At 36.8% G+C, this 20686-nt stretch overlaps 1 protein-coding gene across 1 annotated transcript; it reads left to right on the top strand.

The window, feature by feature from the left end:
- Positions 1–1325: 1325 nt before the first annotated feature.
- LOC139117836 (tuftelin-interacting protein 11-like) lies at positions 1326–19589 on the top strand. Its single transcript, XM_070681078.1, has 14 exons — positions 1326–2222; positions 3400–3557; positions 4307–4489; positions 5198–5398; positions 5615–5925; positions 6264–6386; positions 6666–6813; positions 8390–8612; positions 9023–9184; positions 10304–10522; positions 11466–11672; positions 12820–12953; positions 13718–13774; positions 16165–19589. The coding sequence occupies exons 1-14, from the start codon at positions 2093–2095 to the stop codon at positions 16333–16335; spliced, it is 2427 nt and encodes an 808-aa protein (XP_070537179.1). The 5' UTR covers positions 1326–2092; the 3' UTR covers positions 16336–19589.
- The last annotated feature ends 1097 nt before the right edge of the window (positions 19590–20686 follow it).

The following is a 20686-nucleotide window of genomic DNA, read 5'->3' as shown; positions in this document are numbered from 1 at the left end:
TCACACTATCGACATTACCACCCCATCATTCCACCGGGCTGATCTGCTGTCTTGCTTTACAACGGGCTTAGGATGTAAGTCTTCACCCTTATCGCTCATTTCCTATCGCGAGGGACGGGTATACTTCCCGTACCCCAGTACCCCAGTCATTCATATATATATATATATATATATATATATATATATATATATATATATATATATATATATATATATATATATATATATATATATATATATATATATATATATATATATATAATCTACTTTTGCAAGATTTGTATAAATTTGAAAAATATCTCTTGAGTATTTTGTGTGTTTGGAAACCGATTGTAAAAACTAGGACTTAGTTTGAGACACTGACTAAGACTTTGAAGTGAAATTGTAAAATGACTAAAACGGAAAGACGTACTTGTTGGAAAAAGTATTATCATCGTGCTAGGATTCAAGATAATTTAGAAAAAAAACCAACAACAACATTTTTTTATGTACATTAGAGCCGGCGAAAAAATACTGACAGATCTGGTTGTCTCTTCGCTTTTGATAAATACATCTTTGTGCATTGTAATCCTTGGTCACAACCCAGTTCTTCTGACAACGTCTCAAAGTGATGGAACGTTTTTGAAATTTAGTTCACTTAAAACTTGAATACTGGAAAAATGCTTCGGTTTGAATCAGCTCCATGCCTCAAGTAGATTAGAAGATACGTTGCGGTCGTTGCTTTTGGGTGCTATCTAGAGCGCCCTCTACCGACGGATCTTTCAATCCATGCCACAGTAGGGTAATAGTTGTCACAAAACAATTTGAGCTGCATAAAATCAAAGAGCATGAAGTAATCGTATAAGATCTATTTAAAAAACTGAAAAAGGGACAACTATTTCTCTCCGATACCGTGTTTCTTGACTACTCACTGCACCATATATGTCTTAAAGCAGATATAACAATATCCGCTGTTATTTTTTCTCGCTTCTGCTTCCTACTATGCTTTTGCATAGTTTACAAACCGAAAAGACTGTAATTATTTTTACGTTAAGGTAGTATACACCTCGAAAGTGAAAGACTTAAAAACTTTAGCTCAAACTTTCCCAGGCAAATATTTCGACCATTCTCTTTCAAAATCAAGAATAAAAATTTGGGGTCACCTTGCAAATTCTGTTACTGGTGAAACAAATTACCAAAGGTTTACCGATACTTGAAATTCAAAATGACCGCCATCCTTGTGTTAATTGTATGGAGAGAAAAAAAAATTTCTATTTTCGCAAAACTAACACGGTGAAATTTTTTCTTACATAGAGAGCTTTAAAATGAGCCTCTACAAGTGGTAGATCAGAAAAGAATTGCAGAAGTTTGAGAGACCGAATATCTGTTCCCGGGACGCATTCTGCCTTAAACTGTTTATTTTAACGTTTCAGGACTGTGGAATTATCTCTATACTTACTTCAAACATTTAAAACTAAAAAAAAGATGAAAGTTGTCAACGTTAGCAAAGTAAAAAGAGTCCAAAGGGGACGATGGCGATCCAAAGCTCCTTCTCTCCCTTGTGTCCTTCACGTGCTGAAATCAGTATTAATAGAGGGCGCCCCAGTAGAATCAAACAAAGATGGCGGCTTTCATGGGAAAAAAGCTTCGGGACCATCGGTAGCTGTGTTAAACCCGCGATAATTCGATTCAGCCAGATCTTACGTGATTAAATGTAAGACATTAACCCTCTACCAAGTTCAACACATGATGCTGTAAGTCAATTTAGGACAGTTAAGGGTAAATCACACAGGAACGTTTCTTTCACGTTATGCGTTTGGAGGGACCCTGAACTTACGTTCAAAACAACGTCTACATCATACATGTCGTCGATACTACGTAACGTAGTGTCTAAATAGACTGATCTGCTGCTGAATTTGAATCATTGAATCACTGTACCAGATTCAAACTCGATCAGCGAAATATTTGTACCAGCATCTTGCTTTTACAACAAGATTTTTTTTTGTTTGGGGGACTTGCCTGTGGGCCTGGCGCTGTGTACCTTGTTCTGTGATTGTGAAGAGTACAGATCGATTGGTCGTGATACTAGGAGCCATACACAAACTGAAGAAGTATGGCGGACAGATTCGACTCCAATTCCGAAGAAGAAGTGGAGAGCTTTGAAGTAACCGATTACGATTTGTTAAACGAGTTTAATCCCGATCGGAAACGATATAGGCAAACCAAGAGTGACGCCATTTATGGTGAGCAACGCTCTCAAGTTTGTACATGACCTAGCCTAGATTCTATTTGTCCGCTTGCCTCCGTACCTCCGACCCAGTGGGTCAGAGGTACGGAGGCAAGCGCACGAATAGAATCTAGGCTCTACATGACCATGAAGTTGGCACTACTACGGAGATGCTCTCCAATACCCGTAGGTGAGGGGTGCTAACACACTTCCATGTAGTGTCACATATGCATGTAACTGTCAGAAATATACCGTCAAATTTACAATTGATAGTAAGTTCTTCGGGAAGTAGTCTTCTTAAATGTTCAAATAAAAAAAAAAACGCACCTGGAAAGTGACAAAAACTATGTATTTTTCACAAAGTTCCGGAAAAGTTATTGCTGATTTCTTGCTCTGTAAGGGGAAAAATTACAATCATCCTTGTCTGACATTGACAATCCTGGCAAAGTTTGTTTAATATATGCAAACCTACAGTAATCTGCAATAAAGTCTACAAAATTTTATTACAAAGATAATTTGTTTACATTCGCAAAAGTTATAACCTATGTATCATATATAGGTGTATCCAAATGATAGGAAAATCCTTAAATACTGAGGCTTTACTTTTATTCCGCCTTGTGCATAATTATGGAAATATTTGTATAAAGGCTTCATCCATAAACCTTATGACCTGGCTTTTGCAGAAGTCAACGATGCAAATGACAAATTCTCTACTTCTCAATGAGCATCATAATTAAAGATACCGGGATTCAAAAATAGGGAAGAAAATTGTATGGTTGAGTATGTTATCACAATTGTCACACAGTGTGCTTACTATATTTGGAGGCAGTCCTTCAAATAACCCAAGATTTGCCGATATTTAAAATTCAAGATGGCCACAATCCCTGTGTTAACTCTATAGAGAATAATACAATTTTCGAATTTTGAAAAATGAAGTCGCCAAAATGTTTTCTTACACCAAGAGCTTTAAAATGAACCCCCACAAGTGGTATATCAGAAAAGAATTGTAAAAGTTTGAGAGTCCGAATATCTGTCTCTGAGGGGTGATCTACCTTAAGTTTATTATCAGCACAAGGTTGGACTCACACTCTGTAGTTGCCTGAATCAGAACACCATTACATGCAACGTAGCTTGGTTGCTGCATTCGCACATGAATGCCACTTACTTATACTCAATTCTTTCCAAATTTCCAGGTATTTGGGCCCCTCCTCGAGATGACAGCGACGATGAATACGGAGGAGGGAGGGCGGGCCTGGGAGGAGGAAGACGGAAAGATTTCTCCGCTGGGCTTGAGTTTGTCAGCGGAGGTCTCAAGAAAACTGGTGAAGAGATGAAACAGGAAATGGAAGAAGTAAGTTTGTGGCTTTCTCCAGAAGTTTCTGTTGTTTGACGGTTTGGAAAGTAGGATGATAAATTGGATCAGCACCACAAATTGGACTGAACTCTTCCTAATATTCCCTGTAGTCCAGTTGGACCTCTGCACAGGGACATGGGGTCAAAATTTATTATTCCTGTACATTTAACCCTTTTCCTGCCAGACAGTATCACTTCCCCATCTGCCAAGTCAGTAAAAAAAGCAGTATTGAGCCAACATCATCCATATTTTACCTACTTGATTTGGTTTCTTGTAGCAGCTTTCCCCAGTAAAAATCATGTTTACAGTGTATACATATTTTCAGGGGCCTTCAAATGTCCAATTTGTTAAAATGCATCATATGGTACATGTGCTTCACTAGTTTTATAACCATATTGGCCTGATGGTGACATATGAACTTGGCAGGATAAGGACAAAATTTGCTGAATAATTTGTGTCAATGTGATCGTGTCAAGATTGCTTCTGTTTCAATTCATATGACCATTTTTCAGCCATAAGAATACTTCTTTAGTGGAATGTGAGTGCACTGTGGATAGTAACACTATAAGATTCATGAAAAACGTTTATTTGCAGCATACTGATGTGTGACGATGTCAAACTACTGTTATGTTTCACATCGCCACTCAACCTGACGAGCTATAAAGAACTGTGAATGATACATTGCAGTGATCAACACGACAAAAATAAAAATCTGATTTTAACACAATATTAATTTTCATCTCCAGGGCAATGAAGAAGAAGCCTTTGAAGTTCCCATGGAATTCAAAAGCACCAAGAAGAAACCATTCAAATCACAGGGTGGATTGGGTTTCAAACAGAAGGGTTCAGGAAAAATGCATACCTCGGATAAAGGGTTTGGAAGTTGGGAAAAACATACCAAAGGTATTGGTCAGAAGCTTCTGCTTCAGGTAGGTTTGTCAATTTGCCCTCCCCCCCCCTTCCAGCAATGCATAATGTGTTACATATAGTGATAAATAATGAAACATACCAAATATAGCTTGCACTCCATTTTATTGTAGTTTAATGCCAGTATTTTTGACAATGTAAAAATACTTATCACTGCGACGTTCATATCGAAAAGAAACCGCAGTCTGATTCTTCTTCTTATATGAAACAATGTTTGCAATGACAATTCCAAATTGGTTCTGATATATGTCTTACTTGTATACATCCTGACTGTAAATTACTTTTTTAGTCCCAACGGACAAAGTCAGATGGGACTTATAGATTTGGCCATGTCCGTGCATGCGTCTGTGCGTGCCCCTGTTCACGCAAATTTCTCAGAGATGCCAGGAGCGATTTCTTCCAAACTTGGTACAAGGATTACCACCTATGTAATACATATGCATGTAAATTGGTTTTGTGACACAATCCAACATGACTATCATTTCCATCAATTGTTTCTAAATTCATCAACCATGTAGGGACTATGTCATGGACAATGCATTGTTGAATTCTAGGGTAAGGATGTACCGTAGTGGTCTCCACTATGATTTTGCAAATTCAGTTGTTGCTGCTATTTGTAAGTTTTTGGCATTGCGCAATGAATAGGGTGATCTCTGCCAGACCTCACAATCGCCAACTCTGTAACAGTTCTATTTCCTGTTGTCTTTCAGATGGGATACCAGCCTGGTAAAGGTCTGGGTAAAAAGGGACAGGGTATCATCACACCTGTGGAGGCGCATCTGAGGAAAGGAAAGGGCGCCATCGGTGCGCACGGACCAGAACGACCCAATCAGAAACCACAAGTCGATTCAGAAGATGAAGAAGACGAGGAATTCAGAAATCAATTATCACAATGGAAGAAAGGACCTGAGGTACACTGAACAGATCATTTCAAGTCTCACCATCTATGTTTTCATTAATGGAAGATGTTTTACCCAAAGCACTGTATACGTATGTGTAATTTACAGAAGTTTGCTATCAAAGACGTGAGGTACATTAGCTATTTGTAGAAGATTAACTGAAGGCATAGTTTTGTTTAAAAGAATGTAAATTTCAAGTATTCCATTTTCCGTTTGTGTTTGCAACAGGCTAAACAGAAACCCAAGTATTCTTACAAAACGATTGATGAACTGAAGGAAAAAGTGAAATTGAAGAAATCGTCCCGGCCGACCGACAAAGCCATGACCCAAGTGAAAGTGATTGACTTGACTGGAAAGGAGAAGAGGGTGTTGTCCGGATACGATCAGATCAGTCAGAAACACAGCAGACCTGGTGAAGAAACGGAACCAGTCACGCCTGTCACTCTGGACCAAACAGCGTTCACTATGCCAGAGTTGATGCATAATCTAGACTTGCTGGTGGACATGTCCGAACAAGAAATTATCAAAAATGATAAACAGTAAGTTTCCCGAAATTTCCAATTGTATGTTTTAATGTGCTCATGGTATTACTCCTTACAATTTTAAAAGAGTTTCAGAGTTGAAACTTCAGTGTTGATTAGAAACTTTATGAAACCAGTCTGGATCTTTCACAATGGGAATTTGAGTGTTGGATCGTCCCACTGTTTTACTGATGATCTACTCATATGTTAAATACAACAGAACTCATTTTCACAACAAAAGAATATGCAAATTATGCATTGTTATATAAATTAACCCCTTTGCCGGACAGTTCAGTAGGCCAGTCTGCCTCAACTTCACCTCAAATAATCCTGATTTTTCTTTTTCCAAATTCCAGGCTACATCACGAAGAGGATACCATTGTCAATCTCAAACACGAGGAAGAGAAACTGAAGGGTGTACTTGACAATGAATCCAAACAGATCAGCAGAATGACAGAAATTATGAATATGATTGCAAAGTAAGTAGTGATTGATATGTGTTTTATTAACGAATCTATCACTCAGAGATATTGCTGACTTCTACGGATTGCATAAATGGTTTTAGCTTTGAGGTAATCCATGGCATATACACAGAAATTTTCTGGAATTGGATTGTAAAATGATGAAATGTTGAAAGTGGATACAAGATCTTGAATTTGTATGACCATGTAGTTCATGTAAATATGGAATCAGTGAGTGTGGTGTAGCGCCCCCACATGGCCACTCACTGTTTATTGGACAATTGTGTTCCGTTACAGATATGAAGAGAGACAAGAACCAGACAGCATGTGTCCATGGGAGCTAGAAGACGCGGAGGAATTCTTCAAAATGTTGCAAGATGACTTTTATGAAGAATATAGACTTTATGAATTATCAAATCTCATCATACCGACAGTTTTTCCATTGGTAAAGTATATAATGTCTAGATATAATTTAATGTGCATCGTACAGTATCTGTAAGGTAAAGGCCGACGAATTCGGACGCGCACACGCTTTAGAACATTTCTGCGCAGATTTAACTCCAGCCTGCCGCAAATGGGTTATTTTGTAGCGCATGTATTTAACATCACCTGTCATTGATGAAATTGCGCTTTTACCTAATTTTTTGACCCAGTCTCTTAGAAATTCATGTGACCTATAACCTTGTCATATTTTGACCCCCTAGGAAGCTGGTTTTTATTCAATATGAGCGAAAAATTAACATTTAGTACCAATTTACATGGCGCATATTACCCATTCACCTGGAGATATTGTAAAAAGTAGCGTGGTGACACCCTTTTATTAAAAGTGTAAACTAAATGGTATTATGTCAGGATTTTATTCGCCAAGTTTGGTCAAAATGACACCATTCAAAGCGACAGGAAGAAAGTTCGAAAATTATGTAGTGATATAATTTCGATATCGTCATTTTGTAATCGATACTTATGTTAAAATTTCTTTACAAACATCATGAAAACTATACATTCGATAGATATGGACCTTAATTCTTGGTATTTATTAAAATTAACTCATTTGCTAAGTGTTTTATAATTGCTTTCTTTAGTTTAAGTGAATTATATCATTTTTATTTATTTCTAACGACGCCATTTTAACGTCTGTTTCCATGGAAACAAGCGTGGTGACCCCATGTTTTATTTCATTTTTGCACTTGCACAACTTCCAAAAATATTTGTGCAAAGTTTCAAGAAAATGACACCACAACCTAATTTTGACGTAATTCGTAGTACTTCACCTTAAAGTGTCTCTGATCACAGTATAAACAAAACCAGGTGCACAACCACGCAAAGAAATGCGTGCATTCCTGTTTCCGTTTGCTCATATGCATTTGTTTGTACCATCATCAGGTGTTCCTTTGGGTTGTACTGAGTGTGTAAAACACTGCTTGTCCTTTTTATTCTGGAGTAGAACTATCGACGTTTGACAAAAAGGATCCCTGATTTGTACCATTTGATATATTGACTTTTGATAATGATGTGTTTTTGAAAGCTTGATGCAGTACCACATTCAGTACGATTGATGAGTAAAATGGTCAGATTAAAATTGGGTCCTGAGTGTTGTATGTAGATATTTAGAAATTTGTTTCGTACATTGGTTTATTGTGTACCGGATGAATCAGAAATAGACACAGTACAACACAGAAAGACTACTGAGTTCATTTCCTTGTCCATGTTTTTGTGTTTGCAATCTGTGTAACAGTACTGTCAAACTTTCAAATACAAAGTTTGTCTGTATATTTTTAGCAAGTATGTCCACATTTGATTACTGAATTCTGAAGCTACTGTCACACAGCCTGTGCACGTGACAAAAATACAACAACCTGATTTCTGATATCAGATATCCTTTAACTGAAATTAATACACAGTTATATCGTACATAACCCAATGTCATTGGATGTTTGCCAAATTTGAATATATCTCCTTTGAATATTTGTATCTTGTGTGTAACCATAGCAACTGACACATGAATCATCCCTCTTTCTCAGATGTATGAGTTTTTTGTTTGCTGGGACCCACTGCAAGACAGTATATTTGGAATAGATATTCTTAAAAAGTGGAAGGATTTGATCGATAACCATGACAACGCCATTGCCAGAGAAGGTGCGCAAACCATGACGATGTATGACAGAATGGTTTGGGAAGTATGGATGCCGTACATCCGGAAAGCCGTCCAGGCGTGGAATCCCCGGAATTGTGATCCATTGATAGGTAGGTTTGATGTCAGTGTAGCAGAGACATAACCACATCATAAGTATTCATATATGCAAATTATACTAACAAAGGTTTTTCGTCATGAAGTAGGCGCCTCGACAGTGAAAGACAAACTTTGCTCAAACTTTCATTCATGAGAAACAGAAATAATCCTGATTTATGAGCAACCCTTGAGCCCTCGACGACGGATCTTCCAGTCTAACCAATGGCTTGATGGAATTTAATTATCCCATGGAATATGACCACAAGCTGTGACAGATACTGCGTCTAATCAAGAGTTCATCAAGATAAGATGGCACACGACTGTCATTTCCTACTATAAAATCTTTTGGTGATAACTATCATTTATCCTTCAAATCCCAGACTTCAGAACAGTATATAAATTAATTTTCTCTTTTCTTTCACAGAGGTGATAGAAAATTGGTTGCCATTGTTGCCCCTGTGGGTCAGCAACAACATCTTTGATCAGCTGATCTTTCCAAAGTTACAGACTGAAGTTCAGAACTGGAATCCCTTAACAGACACTCAGAGAATTGACTCATGGCTGCATCCATGGTTACCGCTCATGGGTAAGTGAAAAATTCTACAGACGGAGTCATATTAGTGCGAAAATGTCATATCTGTAAATTTCTGTTCTTGTCACCTGTGTCAGAAAAACTTAATTTTGTAATAATTTCAGTCAGCAACCCAAATTTTTTCAGCCATTTTAAAAGTCACTTGTTAAGGCATATTTTAGAATCTTTGCTCCAAGGAAATGATTTTTCTTCAGTTTTAATCAGCTTCCTACATCTTTGATGGCTGAAATTTGTCATAACACACTCTGAGCTCAAAAAAATGAAAGGTTATGCATCTCAAACAGTTAGATGGAAACTCTGCTTTTTCTCATCAAATCTCTTGTCTATTCACTGCTACCTATTGCACAAGCAATTATAAAGAAAAGGACAATATTTTTACTTTCCGCAGTCATCTACAGTAATACAACTTTGTATTTAATTTCTGTCTAATGTCAACACTCCTTGCACTTGACATTTTATCCAGGGAAAGGAATGATTAAATCAAAATGATCAAATTATTACTCACTCTTTATTGAATGAATGTAACAGTCTTAAAAGCTTTATGACAAACTGTAAATATTTGAAGAGCGCCCTCAAAGGCGTAGTTTATAACCTCTTTTCTTTGTGCCATGAGATGAAGAATGCAGTTGGAGGCACCACTTTTGTAGATTATTAATGTAAGAGGACAAGGCTTGTCATGCTTAGTATGTCAGTGTTTACTGATATTATTTGAGGAATGCATCTCTATAGAATGCCTTGACAGAATGACAGAATGAAAAACACTGACTGAACTGTCTGCATTGCTGCCAAACAACTTGAAGTTGTAGTGTTCAAACCTGATGAGTGTGAAATGGTGATTTAGTGTTGTAGGCTATGAGACAGCAGTGTTGTGAAACAGATTTTGTCAGTGTTGCATGCATAGCTGTTGTTGAAGCTTGTAGTCTGAGCTGTTAATTTGTCTTTTTAAATTTAATTTTAACACTAGCAGTCATGTATTTGGTCGTATTTTTGCCATTTTTGAACAAATAATTTCCAAAAATGTAATCTTAATGTGCGGACAAATGTTTATTTATTGCAAATTATGACATCATTTGAAAAAAGCCTGATTGTACATGCTCTGATTTGCCCTCTCAGGTCAGAGACTTGAACCGCTGTATCCACCAATCAGAAACAAGCTAGGAAATGCACTCAATAACTGGCACCCTAGTGATATATCGGCCAAGACAATCTTGCAACCATGGAAACAAGTCTTCTCCCCAGGAACAATGGATGCGTTTCTTGTCCGCCATATTGTACCCAAACTTGCCGTGTGTCTACAGGAATTTGTCATCAACCCTTATCAGCAACAACTTGGTAAGAGAGAATATTTCAATGTAAATGAGTTTTCATTCTTTCATGATGTTTAATATTGTGTATCTTTTTACAATCATATCGAATATTTTGATTGCTCTTATATACTATTCTTACGGCATTGGTCCTTGTAAAACTTTTGAACGTCATTAGGATCATGCCATGCAGTAGACACTATCTGAGCTCTGTTAAAACTTAACAGCAAGGGTTAGAGCTCATTTGGAAGGGTACCAGACTGGCAATCAATAGAGTGGCGAGTTGGTGTTGAGGATGCGACTATACCATATATATATAGTGTGGTGCCCTTAAGCAAGGTCTCTACTGCTCATTGTACAATTGGAGAGTTGAAGATGGGTACCTTGTCCTGTAAATTAGCTCCTTGCTTGTTGAATGATGGGGTACATGTAAGGTGTATAGGAAATATATTTCAGCAGCAAGATTGCAGATGTATTGCTCATGATAAGCCTATATCAACATGAAAGACTTAAACTTTTGCTGTAACTTTCCTGTATGAAACTTTCAACCATTCTTTTACCAAATCAACAATAAAAATTTAGGGTCACTGTGCAAAATTTGGAACTACTAGCGAAACAAATTACCCAACATTTTGCGATATTTCAAATTCAAAATGGCTGCAATTCCTGAGTTAACTAACTCTATGGAGGGAAAACTAAATTTTACATTTTTTGAAAACTAAGACAGTGAAAGTTTTTCTTTCTCCAAGACCTTTAAAAGGAGCCCCCACAAGTGGTAGATCAGAAAAGAATTGTAGAAATTTGAGTCTGACTGTCTGTCCCCGAGGCGCGTTCTATCTTAAGTTCTGATGTTTTATTTTTTCGTAAAAAGCTGATAGTGTGATTTTTTCTGCCTGTAAGTAATTCCACAGTGTTTGCAGTTGGTTGTTGAATGATATAAGTTACATGATATTCTTTCCTCCAATGTGTAGATCCATTCAACTGGGTGATGTCGTGGGAAAACATGCTACCCAAGTCAACGCTGGCTTCACTGCTGGCGAAACAGTTCTTTCCAAAATGGCTGAATGTATTGTGCAGCTGGTTGACTAACAACCCAAACTACGATGAAGTCCTGAAATGGTACAAAGGATGGAAATCCATGTTTTCAGACGAACTTCTGGCCATTCCAGCCATCAAAGGTAAACCAGAGTAAACAAACACTGCTCAAATGAGCTTACTACCATTCCTCAGAACGAGTCCTGTTTATCTCTACATAAATTATTTCCCATTACTTACTTTAAAGGTCATCTGTTCCAATTTTGCCACAGTTACCATGGAAAGAGAAAATCTAACCAATCACAGATTTTAAGCGGGTGGCCGCTTTTAAAAAAACAGCGCCCTCACATGGGCATTTTGAATACCAAGGAACTCCCCTTTGACCATATATTGGCATATTTAGATTACAGGTGACTGTATACCTTTAAGCATGCTATGTGTGTGGTAACCCTTTCAGCGCCAAAGTAATTTTTTGTCGGTTTTAAAAAATATACCCTTGTTAATTTTTGTCAGATTTTTGCCCAAATGTTGGTAAAAAACTGAAGCGAATGAAATGTATTGTCCATTTGGTCCAAAATTATCAAATATTTTCAGAAATATTCATAAAAATTGGTAAAATGCTGCATCAAAATTTTGGTGGGAAAAATTACAGCACTCAAAGGGTTAAGATATATTTTGATAGCCTATAAAGTATGTGTACAATTCAATGATAAAGTTGTATTTGGGAGAATACCACCTTTACGGGGACAAAGTTTCTCTTTTTTGACTTTTTGTGATATCAAGAAAACATGGAATATTTACATAAAGTCACTCAGTGCTCAGACTTTTCTTAATGAAACTTTTGACCATTCTCTTACCAAATCAACAATAAAAATCAGGGGTCACCGTGCAAAGTTTGATACCACAGAAACAAATTACCTAACATTTACCGATATTTGAAATTCAAAATGGCTGCCATCCCTGTATTAACTCTATGGAAAAAATAGAATTTTTGATTTTCGAAAACCCAACATGATGAAGATTTTTCCTACTTCAAGAGCTTTAAAATGAACACCAACAAGTGGTAGATCAGAAAAGAATTGTAAAAATCTGAAAGTTCAAATATCTATCCCCGAGGCTCATTCTACCTAATGACAATGGCTGAACATATGGGCATCAACACTGTGAATAGAACATCGTGAAACATTGTAAAATAAATGACTTCTAAATGCTAAAACATGGACATGGCAAATGCTATCAAAATTTTCCACAGTTTCTGAGTTACCTCTTGTTTAATTCCCCATGCTACAGATCAAATCAACCAAGCCCTGGAGATAATGAATCGTTCAGTAACTGGTAACTTCCATCCTGGAAACATGCCTCCGTACATGCAAAGACCTGACCCAGTGGAAGCTATGCAACAAGACAGACCACAACGTACTGAAGTAAGTCCAAGCAAATCATCACAAAATTCTCTTCTAGCATTAAGGTGTTAAAAGGACAAAGTCGGCCATTTTTCATGAATTTTGTTTGAAATGAGATACTAATTATATTGATTGACATGTTGAAAGATACTAAATGAATGGGTGACCATGCATATATTCGACCTCGATTTTAAACACGATAAGCGAAACCATTGCGAAAATGAATAATGGTCATGACCATTAATTCATTATCGCCATGGTTTCATTTAATTTGTCTAAAACCTGGGTCAAATATATGCACGGTTTTTGTGCAACACTTAGTTGGATAAACTGTTGGTAAAGGTACATGCATCCATTGTTCTTATGCTCATGGTTTTTCAAGGCATAATTGCAAGTGGATGTAAACTATTCAAAGAAATTAACCCTTTGAACTCCAAAGTCAATTTTTGTCTCCCTTATAAAATATACCTCAGGCAATTTTTGTCAGATTTTTGCCAAAATTTTGATAAAAAACTGTGGCCAATGAAATGTTGTGTTCATTTGGTCCAAAATTATCAAAAAAATTACATAAAAGTTCACAAAAATTGGTAAAATGTTGCACAAAAATTTTGGTGGGAAAAAATATGGCACTCAAAGTGTTAAGAGGTGTCAGGATAGCACGGCGCAGCATAGTAGATAACCTGTGTACATTTGACAAGCTTTGAAAAACATATTTTAGTTTATGAAATTTTGTATCAATCTCAACATATTTCAGTTTATGAAATTTTGTATGACTTTTTTCACAGAGCCCAGTACGGAGGATAACAGTACCAACAAGCTTCAAAGACCTGGTTGAAAAGAAGGTACAGAAATATTTTCCATTTCAGTGTCTCTTTATGTTTTCTTTGTGATATACATTTCATATTGATAAATTCCCAGACAGTCATGCTAACTCGAATCAATGTTGTAAAAATAGAAATTTGTCACGTGTATGTCATTTTAATTTAGAAAAAGTCTAATCAGAAATTCAAGTGGAGCACACTTATCAGAAAAATCAAATGTTACCATTAAGGTAGAACACACCCTAGGGACAGATATTCTGACTCTCAAACTTCTACAATACCACTTGTGGGGGCTTATTTTGGAGCTCTTGTTATTTTGAAGCTCTTGGAATGAATAAAGTTTTCACGGGCTTATTTTTGTGAAAATGAAAAATTAAGTTATTGTCTGTAGAATTGGTGGCCATTTTTGAATTTCAAATGTCTGTAAATTTAAGGTAATTTGTTTCCTTAACACCAAAATTTGCGTAGTAATCCTCGATTTTCATTTTGATTCTGTAAAGAGAGTGGTTGTAAGTTTGCTTGAGGAAAATTTGAACAAAATTTTACGTCTTTCAATTTTGAGGTGCATACTACCTTAAACTTGCAATATTTTGTTTTCAAGCTTTATATACTGAATAATGTTACATTTCCACTTGCCAAGAATTTCCACGCAATCAAAGTTTGAAGCAGTAAAATATCTTTTGGAAGTGAGTGGGGTATGTGTGCCATATTCGATGGGTTCTCATGAGCTTTCACCAAGTCTTTGAAGTAGATGTTTGTCCAAAGTCTTGTGTACACAGCAAGTACTTCAATAGTTTGACAAGACCAGTGTGATAGGATCGTGACATGCCTTGCATGTGTTGTGCTATCAAGAACATTGTCACCATGCAAGACAAGAGTGTCAGAATGTTTATGCAAATAAGGTTTCATCTACAACGGGATTTCGCTTTGAAGTCTTTGCTTTGTCTTTTGCAAAATCTTTCTGAAAGTGCGATACAGCAAAGAGAATGACATTGTATAATACTTTGAAATATAGTGTAGCCCCTTCTCATCAATTTGCTATTTTGAATTTCAAAATCTCTGTTATTTGCCATGTGTCCTCAATTCTGGTCTGTTTGTTCATACAGCAGTTGTAGCGCTGACATCTTTGGAAAATTGATGACTTTCTTAGCGGATATTAGTGTGTAGAAAGGAGTATTTTGTGTTTTGTCCATACAGAACTCACCTGACCTTTCTTTTTGTCCAGAGAATGATAAAAGAACTTTTTTCAGAGACGCTTCCGCCCGTATCTATTATTTGTCTGTAAAAAAAATTTTCTACACAGCTAACATGGCTATGATTTCATTGTCTGTCCTTTTTGAGTCCACAGGAAAATTTATTTCTATGGCCGTGTAACATGGAAATGTACTGTACAAAGTAGTGGTGGTGTAGAACTTACGGTTGTATGCAGTGTTGCAGCCAGGATGCGCCCTTGCGACAATGACCCCAAAATCGAACCATTGTCCCGCATTCTCGCATACTGTGGGTCACCTCGGGCGCATGCATGAGTCGACTGTGTCAGGTGTAGTCTGGAAGTAATATCTGATACTGACGATAACCTTTGTTTTGTATGATTACTTTGAGGCTCAATTTTCGTACTTTCAGCACTGTGAATAGAAGTAATTAAAAACGCTGCACTTGATATTATAACTTGCTTGTAGTCCGACTTAGCGCTCTGATTGGTGACAGATACGGTATACTAACTGCAACAATTACTTGCCTGAAATTCAAGCATAGTGAAGAGGTCCCCGGTAGCTTAAATTTTGTTTTGTAAACTAATTTGCTACAAAATGATACAAAATTTGATTAACAAGTGCCGCATGATGTCCCCAAAATGTGCAAAATGTCCCCAAAAATAAACGGTAGGGGGGCAGAGTGTCCTGTGGTTTAAAATTCCTGGCTGCGTCACTGTTGTATGCGCCTCGAAACTGAAAGACTTAAACTTTCGCTCAAACTTTCGGCAATGAAACTTTAAACTATCCTCTTACTAAATCATGAATAAAAAATCAGGGGTGACGATGCAAATGTCGACACCAGAGGAACAAAATATCCAACATTTACCTGTATTTGAAATTCAAAATGGCCGCCATGCCTGTGTTAACTCTATGGAAGGGAAATTAAAATTTTCAATTTGCAAAAAAACTAAAATGGTATTCATACTTTACCATCTCCAAGAGCTTAAAAATGAGCCCTCACAAGACTAGACTAGAAAAGTATAGAAAATTTTGAGTCTGAATATCTCTCTTGAGATGCATACTACCTTAATTAGATAATCATTACATGCAAGGTGATCTCAAGTTAGTTCTCAGTAGACTCGGACCTGATAAATCTGCTACAAAATTTACAAATCTGCAGCTATGAAATTTACACCTATTTTCTGTGTTCTTTTTCAGGCGCAAGAAAATGGCATTTTATTTGCACCAGCCAACAGACGCTACAACGGCAAAATGTTGTACAATTTTGGGAATCACACAATGTACATCGAACACGGCGTAATTTTTCAACAGCAAGGACAAAAATGGACTCCGGTGTCTCTTCAGAGTCTTATAGACACAGCTCAGTAGCTGACACCTGTGTTATTGATAGAACTAGAGGATTTGTCTGCTACATATTGCCGTAAGGATGGAAAGCCGTGTCCTGTTTATTTTAAATGAGAGCCGAAATACTGCCGCAACATATTGGAATTGATGTTTTCATGACATGACTGGTATTTCTGTCACTGAGCCAAAGGAGAACTTTGAAAATGGCAGTCCCCTGGCTATATCAAGGTGTCAAGGACGTTATTTAGAGCATAGACCCTCGAGAAAAACGAGGGTCTATGCTTAGAGTTGTCGGAATTAGATCAGTATGATAACTCTTTATTGCCTACATCTGAACTTTGACCTCTGAACTTTACACCACAAAAGTGGGTCTCTCCAACAACCGGAGATTTTGTACCTGTGTTATCTATCATGTAGAAGAGTAGTAAACCTTAACCCTTTCACCGCCCTAGTTTTGCCCAGACATATTGTTATCAATGGTAGGTGTTGACATGTTTACAGATAATTGGGATGAAAAGGTTAAGTCAGATCTCTTTAGCAATAATGTTTGGTGTTTCAACCATCTTCATTGATCTACTCATTAACCCTTTGAGTGCTGTAATTTTCTCCCGCCAAAATTTAATTGCAAAATTTAACCAATTTTTATAAATTTTTCTGTAATTTTTTGATAATTTTGGACCAAATGGACATCACATTTCATTAGCTACAGTTTTTTCTCAAACTTTTGGCAAAAATCTGAGAAAAATTGACTTGGTATTATTTTACATAAAAGGGACAAAAATAGACTTTGGCACTCAAAATGTTAAAACAAGTTCACAGTATTCAGCTTATCAGCACTGTTCATAATTGTGTAAGGTGCATTTTTTGTTGTCACATTGACACATAGTAAAGATATCAAAGCTTATATACATTCTGGTCAGACAGCACTGGTTGTATTCTTCAGAAAGCCACCACATGCTTATCAATACATTCTAGATCAACATGGAGACTGAAGGGCACGCTATGGTACCAGACTTGGCTTTACTGCAATTTATCTTGTCCCTTGGCATATAACCACACTCACAGACAAGTGCTAGATTGAACTGACGCAGGATTCAATGCATCACACTGTCTGATCAGACTGGTAAAATTGCTGATGTCGCGGTCCTTCAAAGAGATTTACTGGTCCTGTCTGTGCAAGCATTTACGAGCATTTTTTTTATTTCATCCAAAAGGTACCTCTTGAAAAATTACTATCTGTCTGACTACCTGTAACATAATGTTACTCGTCCTTCTGGAAATTTACCAGACTTAGGATAGTGGGTCAAATGTTATTTTGAACCCTGCAATGACCAAGAATTCTTTTGCTATATGTCAAGCTATGTTGCTGCATACTGCAGACATCCTGAAAAAATTATAAAAGGTTAAAGTTTTTATTGCATCAGCAGGATTCTAGACTTTCCCTGAGTCTGTTTGCTCATCGACATCATAAGGCCAAAAAAACAAAAAGTTTCTTTCTCATCCTTGCATGCGTTAATTCAGACCTGCAGCGTCAATCTTTTTTTTCTGCTGAGGAAAAATGAAAAAATAAATAAATTAGTAAATAAATGAAAAAATGTGCGACAATAGTGCATAACACAGTGCTGTATGAAACAGTACAGTAAACAAAATAACTGACACTAAAATTTCATTCAGAACTGTACACATATGTCACTGCCATATTAAGCTGTCATAACTGTGCATTGCTGCACTAAATTCAAACTGCAGAAATATTGCTACAGTGTATACAAAAGTACTAAAGCAACACTGCTGTGCATTTATCTCAACGTGCATTCCTAAGTTGTTTTCATGTTTTTTTACGCGGTCGTGTTGATTGAAGAATATAAAAAAATTGAGAGAAAAAAACCGGCGTCACTGCATCATTTTTGCAATATGTCCAGGATGAGAAACAAACTTTTTATTTTTCTTGGCCTTACAGAGTAAATTGAAGGAAAAAACATCAGCAGACTGGTTGAGGTGTCAGGGTGATCACCAACTGTGCATGTCTGAGCAAAGTTTAGACAAATGCCAAGTGACCAGCAGCTTGTCTGGCAGGATGTGTACTACTTACTGATATGTTGACCCTTTGAGTGCCAAAGTCAATTTTTGTCCCCTTTACAAAATATACGCCAGTCAAATTTTTTTCAGATTTTTGCCAAAATTTTGATATAAACTGTAGCAATCAAAATGCAATGTCTATTTGCTCCAAAATTGTCGAATCAAATACAGAAAAATTCATAAAAATTGGTAAAATGTGGCACTGAATTTTGGCAGGAAAAATGACAGCACTCAAAGGGTTAACCTATGCATCAACTCAGCTGTCCCTCTTTTCTTTTTGTTTACTCGGAAAATTAAAATCGTTAAATTATCTTTTTGTGCTGTATAGGATGAAGGGAGTGAAATGTGAAAGAAAAACACTTTTCATTCATTTTTGATCCATATAGATAAGATACCTACTTTGGTGTGTGCATCATACCAGTATGACTGTGGAAGAGCAAACTATATGTTTTGATATATGGTATTCTGCATGTATCAAGTTCTACACATCATAGTGTTTTTTTATATGTCTTTCCCTTTGAAGTGATATAAAATTATCTCTGGGATGTAGCTACCTTTGCTTATTGTTGCATTTGATGGTCAAAGTGTATATGGGTCTTTAATGCTGCACAAAGTCAAACCTGTTACAGTATGTAGTATCAGATAGTTGTCATTTGAAATATTCATACACAAATACACCAATGGATAAAGAAGAAAATATGATATTGAAATTTTCCTTTTTTATAAACTGTGACTCATAAACATTATTTGTGTATTTGAAACTTGCCTATTTTATTTCAACTGGAGATAAACGTGTGTGCGCCTGTTTATTTTTAAGACTCTTCTATCAATTCCCTGGGATTATCATAGTCTTGTATAAGAGCATCATTTGAAAATCAGCGACTCAATAATAAGCATCAGATTCACATTCAGTTTAGATCTCTAGTAATATCTCTGAGCACTACGATCAAATATTTCCGCATTTTACAGGTGTTCATCTCCATGTTTCGTATGTCTGAGTCAAGTACAGTAACACGATTGGAACTAATTTAGGATAATTGGATTTTCATATTTTTTTGCGAGATTTCGTTGACTTGCCGAGATCATCGCTAAGACAGTATCCACGGATTGGAAGATGATCACTCAGAACTTTGCAATCTGGTTGTTGCTCTTATTTATTTTATTTGCAAATAAAACAACATTAATTTGTAGTTGGACGGTGATCATGGTCATGTGAAATGTTTACTGCTTGCCTGGAAATACACTGGAAATAAACAAATTCGAGGTCAAAAGGTTCTACCTCCGACTTCCGCTCTTACGGACGACATCGGACCATGACCGACTCAAAAATGTAGGTTGGTTTTCTGGCTCAAGATGACCATTTTAGACGGCGTACTTTGGCATGTAACAGTTCATCGGTATCGATTGACTTCTATATCTGCTCAGATTTGCATTATTTGTGACACTGTGTCTAAGATCTTCGACCCTTTCCTTATTTTACTACGTGTGGGACGGCTGTGGTGTTGACTTAATAAGCTAATCCGCTGATACGCACAGTCATTAATAATTTGGCAATGTTTGCGGAGCAATTAGAGTGGTATGTGCACTGGTTGAAGAGGAGATAAGGAATCGTAGGTATTGAAAACACAGTCAGACGGTTTGGAGATGAACTGTTTATTTGAAATATCACAGTCAAAATTAATAAAATCAAATAAGGTAAACCGTTGCACCAAAAAACCCTCCTACCCACCCCAGGAAACTTTTACCTGCCCCCTGTGATTTGTTTTGACAAGTCAATAGAACAAAAGATGAAGAGATTTGATCACCCTTGAACAGTAACATTCCACTGCTTTGTGAAATAAATTCATTTCACTGTTTAACCGAAAGCAGTGGAGTGATACTTTCCGTGTGAGACCCTTTGAGTGAGATGATCGCAGTAGTATGCTGTCTTCGCATCTGATCTTTTGATACATTTGCGCATGAAGTGAACCCGATGACTCCACGACGTCACGCGTTCAGAGAAAACAATCGCAATTTTTCTACTACATCGCAATCACCAAATTGTTTTCGTTGACAGACTGTCAATTTTAAATTTGAAGAGATTCCTATCCACCTCGATATTCCTATTACTGGTAGCAAGCCATATGTTTAATATCTGGTTTCCTACTCATTATGCATGTCTGGGTCTTTGAAGTACACAAAGGTATCCTATGTCTAATAGGATACTTTTGTGTTTTATGGCTTGCTACCTATAATAGAAATATCGAGGTGGATAGGAATTGATTCTTGATTGATTCTCGCCATTTAATACTTCTGATAT

This window comes from Ptychodera flava, chromosome 2 (genome assembly GCF_041260155.1).
Source record: "Ptychodera flava strain L36383 chromosome 2, AS_Pfla_20210202, whole genome shotgun sequence".
NCBI classification, from domain to species: domain Eukaryota; kingdom Metazoa; phylum Hemichordata; class Enteropneusta; family Ptychoderidae; genus Ptychodera; species Ptychodera flava.
This window is presented reverse-complemented; position numbering and strand designations above follow the sequence as displayed.